Consider the following 10926-nt stretch of genomic DNA (forward strand, 5'->3'; position numbering starts at 1 on the left):
AGTTCTACCTTGTCACCTGCGTCATCTCAGGGGAACCCAGGGCCCCAGGGCTAGCAGGAAACTGAGGTCTCAAGGGGGCAAACCAGCAGTCCCCAGTAACAGACAGGAAGTCAAGGTTCAGGGCCTTGTGGTCCCATCTCTGGGGGGGGCAGCTGTGTCCACCCCTCCCCAAGCATATGAGCCCCTCACTCCTAAGGCAGAGGTCAGTGGCAAGGCATGGTAGGCTGTCCTGAGCCTGTGTCCCTGGATGATGGGCCAGGTGCCTGGACAGGGACACCGGCAGGGACTGTGGGTGGCAGTGAGCCAGGCCCGGGGGGTATGTGCTGCAGGAATGACCTTCCTCCTGCTCAGGCAGGAAGGGAAGCCACTAGGAAGACCGACTGGCCAGGCCTCTGCTCTGGAATCAGCTTAGCATTCATCCTGGAACTCTCCATTACACCTGGGGGCTTCTTCTCAGCCCCCATAGGACCCCTGAGGCTTGAGGGAAAAGTTGAAGGGCCCCCTTTCTCAGCAGGAAAGCCTGGGGCTGGGGGGCAACTTCCAGGGACACCACCTCCAGGCAGCTCTCCTGGGTTTGCTTGCTAACCAACCTCTTTCTTGGGGGTGGGAATGATCCTAGTCCCTGACTCCTGGATTAGGTGAGTCATTCAGGTAAGGGTGTGTTAGGCCACTCCTTGGTGGTTGCTGGCTATGACTTATGGGGCACAGAGTGGTCCCTTTTTCCCATTCTGAAATTCTACTGTTTGCTCAGGAGGGACCTTAGTAGTGCACAGACTACAGCAGAACTCTGGGTGACAGCAGGATGGGGGCAGCTGTCACCTGTTACAGGCTCCTCCAGCCACCTGGAGCAGAACCCTGGTGTCCCCCCCCCCCCTTCCAGCCCCCTCGCCAGGAAGAATCCACTGCTACCTGGGAGAGTGCTTACTAAGTGAATAAGGGCTGAGGAATGGCTTGCTAGGATAGTGCCACGTGTGTGACCTGGGTTCAAGCAGGGTCCCCACTGCATTGAAGGAAACATCCGTGCTGTGGTCGGTCTGTCCCTCTGCCTCTGCCTCTAAAAAGAAAACGTTAATAAAGACCTGAGAGACAGAGGTGGGTTTTTTTTTTAATTTTTAAAAAATATTTATTTATTCCCTTTTGTTGCCCTTGTTTTTTATTGTAGTTATTACTGTTGTTGTTATTGATGTCGTCATTGTTGGATAGGACAGAGAAATGGAGAGAGGAGGAGAAGACAGAGAGGGGGAGAGAAAGACACACCTGCAGACCTGCTTCGCCGCCTTTAAAGCAACTCCCCTGCAGGTGGGGAGCCGGGGGCTTGAACCGGGATCCTTAGGCTGGTACTTGCTTTGCGCCACCTGCGCTTAACCCGCCTCGCTACCGCCCGACTCCCGAGATAGAGTATTTTGAGTGGGGAAAAAAAATTTTTTTTTGAGATTTACGTTATTCATTCTGAAAGAGAGAGAGAGAGAGAAACCAGAGCAGCCCTCCGGCCTGAGGGTGCCGGGAGTCACAGTGGGGCCCCCCGGTTTGCAGGTGCACAGCTGAGTGAAATCATCTCTGATGGGCGACAAGGAGAGGCCGCCGCATGTGACCCCGGGCTCCGCCTTCTGGATGCAACTTCGCCTCCCCAGGACGCGGTTCGGGGCTTCTGGCGTCCATGCTCCCCCGAGGGAAGCCCCCAGGAGCCCCAGCAACTGGGCGGGGGACCCCCGTGGGCCTTGGTCTCCCCACCTCCGTCCCCAGGACAAGTCCTCAGGGGGCCGCGGGGGAGTGGCAGGTCCCCAGACGCCCTGGAGGGGGCGCCCTTCGAGATGTGGCCCCTGGCTGCGCCCCGAGAAAGGCGCGGGGACCGCAGGGCAGCTCCGTAGGGAGCGGAGGGCGGGTGGGGTGACACGGCCGGGCAGGGTGACCTGGGCGGCCCGGCCCCGCCTCCGGGAACGAGGTGACGGCCGCAGGACCCGGGACACCGAGGGGTTAACGCACCTGGGCCGCCCCTCCCCGCCCCCCGAAGGGGAGAGTCAAGACGGGGGCGTCGCCGCCTCGCCCCGCCCGTCCGGTCCCCGCCCGCTATCCCCGCCGCGGCCACCAGAGCTGCGACCCGCGCCGCTCCGCCGCCCCGGCCCGGGCCGCCATGTCGCAGCAGTGGTGAGTGGGCGCCCGGGGGGCCGGGGCTGGGGCGCAGGGAGCCCAGGCTTCCCCCCTCCGGGGGCGCGCGGGGACCCCAGGGCTCCCTCTCCTTTGGGGGCGCACAGGGCCGGGACCTCTGACTTCTCCGGGGGGCGCACGGGGCCGGGGCGCGGGAACCCCGGGGCTCCGTCTCCTCCGGGGCGCACTGGGCTGGTGGCGCCCGGACCCCTGAATTCTGCTCCGCGGGCGCGGGGCCCCAAGCTTCCCCTCCTTTGGGACGCGCATGGAGCAGCGGACGGGAGAGCCCGCGCCTCTGCTCCTCCGGGGCGCACAGGGCTCAGGTGCGGGAACCCCCGGCTTCCCCTGGGAAGGAGGCGTGCACTGGACTGGGGTGCACTGGGCTGGGGTCCCAGGACCACAACTTTTGCAGGGAGGGAGCAGGGGACAAAGGACTTGGCTGCGGGACCCCCGGACTTCCTGCCTCCAGAGCCCGTTGGGAGACCCAGGGGGACTTCGCATTCCCGTGGCCTGGGATGCGGAGCGACGCGCGGGCCGGTGCCTGAACCCCCAGCTCCCAACACACACACAACACACACACTCCTCCATTCAGGCGGGCAGCCGCCTCGGCCGGGGGCATCCCGTGCCAGGGGCGAAGGCGCCCCTGCCACCCCACTCCGGTTCTCCTGCCTCCTCTGCCCTGGGGCGCATCACCCTCAGAGAACTTTCTCCCTTGGGGCGGAGGAGTTTCGTCTGGACCAGGCTGGGGTGAGGACTGGTCCCGAGGGGTCCTCATTCCCAGGTGTCCGCCCCCCACCCCACCCCCCTACACACACACACACTCTCTCTCTCTCTCTCTCTCTCTCTCTCTCTCTCTTCCTGTGGCTTCCTTTAACTGGGATGCCCAGCCGGACTGAACTCCAAACTAGAGCCAGGAAAGATCACATCTTGGGCTCATGCATCCATTGCCACCCTCACACAGGACTCCCCAGGCCCTCAGCCCAGGTTAGAGCCTGCTCCCCAGTGTCCCCCACATTTGTTATTGGGGTTCTCTGGCTGCAGAGGTGCCATCTGCTCTTCCAAGTTTTTTTAAGATAAAGTGATGGGGGGGCCAGGTGGTACTGCACCTGGTGGAGTGCACATGCTGCAGTGCACACGGACCTGTGTTCAAGCCCTGGCCCCACCTGCAGGGGGGAAGCTTCACAAGTGGCGAAGCAAGGCTGCAGGTGTCTCTGTCTCTCTCCCTCTCTTATCTCCCCACTCCTCTCTTGATTTCTGTCTTTGACCAAATAGATAAATAAAAATTAAAAGAAAGTATTTTTACAACAGATTTTATTATTATTTTTTTCTTTATTTTTCCCCCCCGAGCACTATTCAGCCCTGGCTTATGATGCAAGGGATTGAACCTGTGACTTTGGAACCTCAGGCATGAGAGTCTCTTTGCATAACCATTATGCTATCTACCCTGCCCCTCAAAATAAAGTATTTTATTTATTTACTTATTTATTTTGCTTCCAGGGTTATCGCTGGGGCTTGGTGCCTGCACTACAAATCCACTGCTCCTGGAGGCCGTTTTTTTCCTCCATTTTTTGTTGCCCTTGTAGTTGTTATTGTTATTGTTGTCATAGCTGTTGTTGTTGTTGGATAGGACAGAGAGAAATGGAGAGAGGAGGGGGAGAGACAGACACCTGCTTCACCACTTGTAAAGCGGCCCCCTGCAGGTGGGGAGCTGGGGGGGCTCGAACCAGGATCCTTGAGCCGGTTCTTGCGCTTTGTGCCATGTGTACTTAACCCGCTGTGCTCCTACTGCCCAGCCCCCAGAAAGTATTTTTAAAAAGAGAGAGTGATAGAGTAGGGGCCAGCCTCAAACATGGGTGACTCACATGGCAAAGCAGTGACTGCCCATTGGCCAAGCCCTCCAGATATACATTACCCAAAGGGTCACCAGCTTTGTGAAGGGAAATGAACACACACACACCTTCCCTTGGCAGGAGCTGAGAATAGGACAGCTGCAGGCTCCTTAGATAGCTCCCCAACCCATGTCCTTGTCCTCATTTCTGACAAGGGTGGCCTCAAGAGGTTAATGCAGACCCCCTCCATGTCATTGGGCTTATAAGTGTGTGAGCCTGGGCTTGAACCCCAGGATAGTCAACGTGTCTCGTTCCTTCCTCTCTGCTCTGCCCCCTCCTAACCCCACACCCCACCAGGAAGAGGACCGTCTACAAGAGTGTCTGCCTGTCCCTGGCCCTACTTGTGGCTGTCACTGTCTTCCAGCACAGTGACACCCCCAACCAGTTCCTGCACCGGCCCCCCTCGCCCACCTTGGGGCTGCAGAAACCTCCCGGCAACCCACTGAAGCCTGTGGGCTTCTGGAAGACTCCCCAGGATGTGGTCCCCCCTACAGCCGAGGCTTCCAGGGGGCCCCAGGTCTGGGACGTGACCACTACCAACTGCTCGGCCAATACCAACCTGAGCCACCAAGCCTGGTTCCAGGGCCTGGAGCCCCACTTCCAGCAGTTCCTGCTCTACCGCCACTGCCGCTACTTCCCGCTGCTGCTGAACCACCCGGAGAAGTGCCACGGTGAGGTCTACCTGCTGGTGGCCGTCAAGTCAGTGGTGACTCAGCATGACCGACGCGAGGCCATCCGCCAGACTTGGGGGCGTGAGTGGGCGTCAGCGGGCAGGGGTCGGGGCGCCGTGCGCACCCTCTTCCTCCTGGGTTCCCCCTCCAAGCAGGAGGAGCGGGCCCACTACCAGCAGCTGCTGGCCTACGAGGACCGGCTGTACGGCGACATCCTGCAGTGGGACTTCCTCGACAGCTTCTTCAACCTGACGCTCAAGGAGGTCCATTTCCTCAAGTGGCTGGACACTTACTGCCCCGACGTGCACTTTGTCTTCAAAGGCGATGACGACGTCTTTGTCAACCCTGCCAACCTGCTGGAGTTCCTGGCCGACCGGCGGCCGCAGGAGGACCTGTTCGTGGGTGACATCCTGCGGCATGCCCGGCCCATCCGTCGGAGGGACAACAAGTACTACATCCCGGGGAGTCTGTACAGCAAGGCCAGCTATCCCCCCTACGCGGGCGGCGGCGGCTTCCTCATGGCGGGCGGACTGGCCCGCCGTCTGCACCACGCCTGTGACACGCTGGAGCTCTACCCCATCGACGACGTGTTCCTGGGCATGTGCCTGGAGGTGCTGGGCGTGCAGCCCACAGCCCACGAGGGCTTCAAGACCTTTGGCATCTCCCGCAACCGTGCCAGCCGCCTCAACAAGGAGCCCTGCTTCTTCCGCTCCATGCTGGTGGTGCACAAGTTGCTGCCCCCCGAGCTGCTGGCCATGTGGGGGCTGGTACACGGCAACCTCACCTGTGCCCGCCAGCTGCGCGTGCTGTGACCCACTTGGTGGCAGGGGCCCCCACATGCCACCCGCAGGCAGGTGGAAGCTAGGGGCTCCTTGACGTGGAGAGGGGTGCTGGTCACATTCCAGAAAGGGAAAGCTGAGACTGGGGGCATTTGTAGCTGCCCAGATCAGAGTCCCAGAGTCAGGGGAGAGGTGGGAAGGAGGCCGGGCACCCCCAGACCCCAGACCCTGTGGGAGGCCGACAGCCCTTGCAGGAACCTTGGGCTCTGACAGCTGGCGCTGGATGGCTCTGGTCTTCACAAGAGAAGGGGAGACTCTTTGTCTCATGAAATCCCACCTCAGTCTCCCTGGGGGCCCTAGTGGAGCTTCCAGAAGGAGCTCCAGCCACCCTGTGCAGGCTCACAGGCTCCCCCAAACTCCTACAATCCACACCCCTGGGCCTCCTGCACACACAACCTCAGAAGCCCTCCCTGCAGCCGGCACAGCCCCAGAGTCACCCTCGGCCCCCAGGTGGCAACTTGTGGGCTCCACCTGGGTCCTTTCTGGAAGCCTGACTGGCCACTGACTACCTCAGCACTCCTCAGGAGCTCTGGAGAGGCCGAACACCCTCCCACCCCACCCCTACCCTGACGCAGGGCCACAGAGCAGTGCTCCAGCCCCAGTCATGGTGCTCCCCGCTGGAAACCAGCCCCTGGAGCGAACGGTCCTCTGTTACTGTGAAGTTTTATTTATGAGGGGTGGGAGGGAGTGGAGTGGGCCTGAGGCCTGGGTACATGGCATCCTCCCTTCCCCCTTCCACCAACACCCCCCGGCACCCCTGTGCTCACCTGCCCCTCCAGAACCCTGTACCCCACTCCCCCAGGACCTATGCAGACCTGTAGAGAGAGGGAGAGAGACCAGGAGTACTGGTGTGGTGGTGGGGTTCAGGGGCAATGGGGTGGTGGTGACCCACCTCAGTGTACCCCAGGGTGCCATCACCTGGCAGGGAGACATGAGGGGCTCACTCCCACCCCCAATAAACAGGGCCTGGATTTTCTTGGGTGTGGACTGTTGAGGTGCATTATCATTGGGGTCTGTCTGGACACATTCTGGCTGGGGGTGGTAGGTGGGCACCAGGACCCCCCCTCCAGAGGCCCTAGACAGAGGTGCCAGAACTGGGTGGCACCACAGCATTCTCAAGCAACTGGCTGGTGTTCCCAGGGAGGGGCTGGGAACCACAGGGACATTGTAGTGGGTGAGATTATGTGGTGCGGGGGTAGGGGGGTGGCTGCCATGGCCCTCTGCCCAACCTGGGAGCTCTGATAAGGATGATGGAAGTGGGGTCCAGTGTTGGGTGAAGGGGCCCTGATAAGCAACAGGATGATGGAAGTGGGGTCCAGTGTTGGGTGAAGGGGCCCTGATAAGCAACAGCAAGCTTTGAAACTGACTCAGAGGGGTCTAGTGGGGGGAGGGGAGGCAAGAGCCTACAAAGGTGTTAAAAGCGTGGCTGCAGGGAGTTGGGTGGTAGGTAGCGCAGCGGGTTAAGTGCATGTGGCGCAAAGTGCAAGGACCTGCATAAGGAACCCGGTTTGAGCCCCCAGCTCCCCACCTGCAGGGGAGTCGCTTCACAGGCGGTGAAGCAGGTCTTCAGGTGTCTGTCTTTCTCTCCCCCTCTCTGTCTTCCTCTCCTCCATTTCTCTCTGTCCTACCCAACAAGGATAACAACAATAATAACTACAACAATAAAAAAACAAGGGTAACAAAAGGGAATAAATAAATAAATTTTTTAAAAAATCTTGACTAGCTGCTGTCCTCCAAAATGGGTGGGGGACAGTACCTTCAGGAGAAGGGCTGCAGGGACCCCGAGGAGAGGCAGCTGCCCCCCGCCGGTGCCAGCTCTGACTGAACCAGACAGTATGGTCCACCTGGCCCCATGTCACTCCATGTTTACACTGAACTGCTGGCCCAGGGGGCTGAGAGGACATCTGAGCACAGGAGCTGGTGTGACACCAAAGGCTGACCCGGCTGCTAGTGCAAGCCTGGAAATAGGCGTGGTAAAAATGATGGGGTCCCTGGTGTGGGGGCCATCCAGGTGAGAACACATGTTACTAGGCTCAAAGACCCAGGCTCGAGTCCCCACCTGCAGGAGGGAGGCTTCATGAGCAGTGAAGCAGACCTACAGGTGTCTCTATCTCCCCCTCCCCTCGCAATTACTCTCTGTCCTCTCAAATAAAATATATGTAAAGTGGGAGTCAGGCGGTAGCGCAGCAGGTTGCGAAGCACAAGGACCAGCTTAAGGATCCCGGTTCGAGCGCCTGGCTCCCCACCTGCAGGGGAGTCGCTTCTCAGGTGGTGAAGCAGGTCTGCAGGTGTCTGTCTTTCTCTCCTCTCTGTCTTCTCCTCCTCTCTCCATTTCTCTCTGTCCTATCCAACAACAACAACATCAACAATATAAAACAAGGGCAACAAAAGAGAAAATAAATTTTTAAAAAATTTTAAAAGAAGGAAGAAAAAGAAATGGCCACTGGGAGTGGTGCCAGCCACTGAGCCCCAGTGATAACCCTGCTGACAATTTTTTTTAAAAATGAGGGGGTGGGGGCACTGGGTGGTGGCACACCTGGTTGGGTGCACAAGGACCCAGGTTCCAACCCCTGGTCTCCACCTGCAGGGGGAAAGCTTTGTGAGTGGTGAAGCAGGTCTGCAGGTGTCTCTTTTTCTCTCCTCCCTCTGTCTTCCCCTCCTCTCTCCATTTCTCTCTGTCCTATCCAACAACGACAACATCGATAACAACAACAATAATAACTACAATAACAAGGGCAACAAAAGGGAAAATAAATATTTTTAAAAAGTGAGAAGAGAAAAAAAGTGGTGGAAGGGAGGTATTTTAGGATTGCCAGGGCAGGGAGCTAGGCTAGGCAGGATGGTCACAGGTGGACACAGGCCCAGGTAGGGTGTTCAGAGGGGGTCGAGGCAGGTTGTGACCCCAGGGTAGTAGGTGAACAGATGGTGCAGCTGAATTAGGGGTCTGAGAAGGGGAGGGGCCAGGAAGCAGGCAGGACCTGGGCTCAGACCTACCAGGTAGAAGGGGGTATTCAGACTTGGTCCTGAGGACAGATGGGGGCAGAAACTTTGGCTGGCAACCTCTGCCTCTGGCAGGTTCTGGCTGAACCCCATGAACTGGGGCAAGCAGGCTCATTCTCAGCCTAGGAACTTCTTAAGCCTTTGCCCCATGGGGGCCTTGCTGTCCACCCCACTTCTGACCTGGGCTGGCAGAGCTGGGGTATTTGCATAGCAGAAGGAAGGGGCTGGTATCCATCTAAGGGATCATTGTAGAGGCCCCCAGCCCAGGGTGGGAGCAGGAGCACAGAAGATGAGCCCCCATCTTGGAGGTGAAATAGCTGTCTGAATTAAAAGTGAGGGACAGTAGGGGTGAGAAAGGCCACCCTTGCCAAGAGTCAGGGTGCCTTTTGCTGGCAGCAGGGAACCGTCATAACCTCCCACAACAGGGAATAACAAAGTCAGGTGGGAACCCTGAAAACAGCCTCACCCTGAGACTCCACAATGAAGTCTCAGTTCCTCCAGGAAAGAAGAGGTTGGGAGTCGCCTGCCCCCCTGGGAGCCAGCCTGTTCCGAGGCCCCAGCTCAGACCTGCCTGCAGACACTGGCCTCAGCTGGCTCCTGGCTGCCTCTGTGGTCAGTACTTAACTGGCCCTGGTTCCAGTCTGTCTGCTCTGAAGACAGCCCTGGCCAGCCCCAGGTCAGTGCCCCTTATTTAGGGCAAACATATACAAAGTGCATTCTGGTTTCCAGAACCTTGAGGTGTTTTCAGTTTTGTTCCCTCTTGTTAGAAAGCTGCCATTTTTCTAGAACGTTTTACATGCCTGGTGCTAAGGCCAGCGTTTTACATGCACAGGAAGCCTACCCTTAACTCAGGACACAGACTTTCATGCCTGAGGCTCTGAGACCCCAGATTCAGTCCCCAGCACCACCATAAGTCAGAGCTGAGCAATGCCACTGCAGGAGGGCAAAAAAGGGAAGAAATTAGTGGTCCCAGAGGTGGCGCAGTGGATAAAGCATTGGATTCTCAAGCATGAGGTCCTGAGTTTGATCCCCGGCAGCACATGTACCAGAGTGATGGCTAGTTCTTTCTCTCTCCTCCTATCTTTCTCATGAATAAATAAATAATTTTTTAAAAAAAGGAAGAAACGGAACCAGGTGGTGACTCACCTGGTTGAGCGTCCATGTTACAATGCACAAGGACCCAGGTTCGGGTCCAGTCCCCGCCTGTGGGGGAGGGGGGAGCTTTGTGAGTGGTGAAGCAGGCTGCAGGTGATTCTGCCTCCTTCTATCTTTCTTTACCCTCTCAATTTCTGGCTGTCTTTATCTAATAAATAAAGATAATTTATAAAGGAAAGAAGGGGAGGTAGGAAGGTGGTGCAGTGGTTAAAGCATTAAGCCTTCAGAGCATGGGGTGCCAAGTTCAATCCCATCACTGCATGTGCCAGATGCTCTGGTTCTCTTCCCCCCCCATAAATATATACATACATATTTAAGACAAATAAAAGCTGGTCTAGGAGGGGCATGGTGGAGAAAGCAAAGCAATGGGCTAGCAGGCACAGAGTCCAGAGTTCAAAACCTGGTGTGGCGCACGCCAGAGTGATGCTCTGGTTCTCCTCTCTCTCTTGCTCCTTCTCTCGTATTAAATAAAGCTGGGGTGGAGGGATGGGTGGGCAGCAGCCCAGACCAGAGAGGTAGTGCAGTGGCTAGAGTTTTTGTTGTTTTGTTTGTTCTATTGTTACTAGGGTTATCACTAGAACTTGGTGCCAGCACTGAATCTACCATTCTAGTTGGCCATATTTTCCTTTTTTTTTTTTTTTTAGTGATGACATTGTTGGATAGGACAGAGAGAAAGGAGAGAAAGGGAGAGAGGAAGGGAAGACAGAGAGGGGGAGAGAAAGATAGACAACTGCAGACCTGCTTCACTGCCTGTGAAGCGACTCCCCTGCAGGTGGGGAATAAATCTTTGTTTTAAAGAGAAGAAGAGCATTTAAATCCAGGCCACCCTCTGGGAGCCCAATCACTCCCAACTGCCCACAGCATCTTGGGCTCTCCAAGTGTCCCTCTTGGCCCTTCCACCTGGAGGCACTGTGTGACATGGGCAGGACAGAGTTCACCCAGAGAACCCCAGTATGATCCTTGTCACCCTCTCAGTGCAGATACCCTTCCCCCAAAAGCATCAGTGAGTTTAGGGGCACTGGGCCTGGGCAGCTACAGGCTTGGGCGAGTCCCCAACTCTCATGCCTTCCTCCCACAATGATCCCCAGTCCCCAGATTCTGAAAGGAGCAATTAGAGATGGGGGTGCAGGGCTCAGCCACCTCCCCTCCTCTGGGGCCCACCACTCCACATTCCAAGGGGCCTAGAGTTGGGGATGCCTTTTGTCAGGCCACAAAAGGCCCGTTTCC

The 10926-nt window shown here is 57.5% G+C and overlaps 1 protein-coding gene across 1 annotated transcript; it reads left to right on the forward strand.

Annotated features, from left to right (window-relative positions):
• The first annotated feature begins 1753 nt into the window (after window positions 1-1753).
• On the forward strand, window positions 1754-6520 carry B3GNT7 (UDP-GlcNAc:betaGal beta-1,3-N-acetylglucosaminyltransferase 7). Its single transcript, XM_016186622.2, has 2 exons — window positions 1754-2145; window positions 4332-6520. The coding sequence occupies exons 1-2, from the start codon at window positions 2132-2134 to the stop codon at window positions 5515-5517; spliced, it is 1200 nt and encodes a 399-aa protein (XP_016042108.1). The 5' UTR covers window positions 1754-2131; the 3' UTR covers window positions 5518-6520.
• The last annotated feature ends 4406 nt before the right edge of the window (window positions 6521-10926 follow it).

This window comes from Erinaceus europaeus, chromosome 7 (genome assembly GCF_950295315.1).
Source record: "Erinaceus europaeus chromosome 7, mEriEur2.1, whole genome shotgun sequence".
Taxonomy (NCBI): Eukaryota; Metazoa; Chordata; class Mammalia; order Eulipotyphla; family Erinaceidae; genus Erinaceus; species Erinaceus europaeus.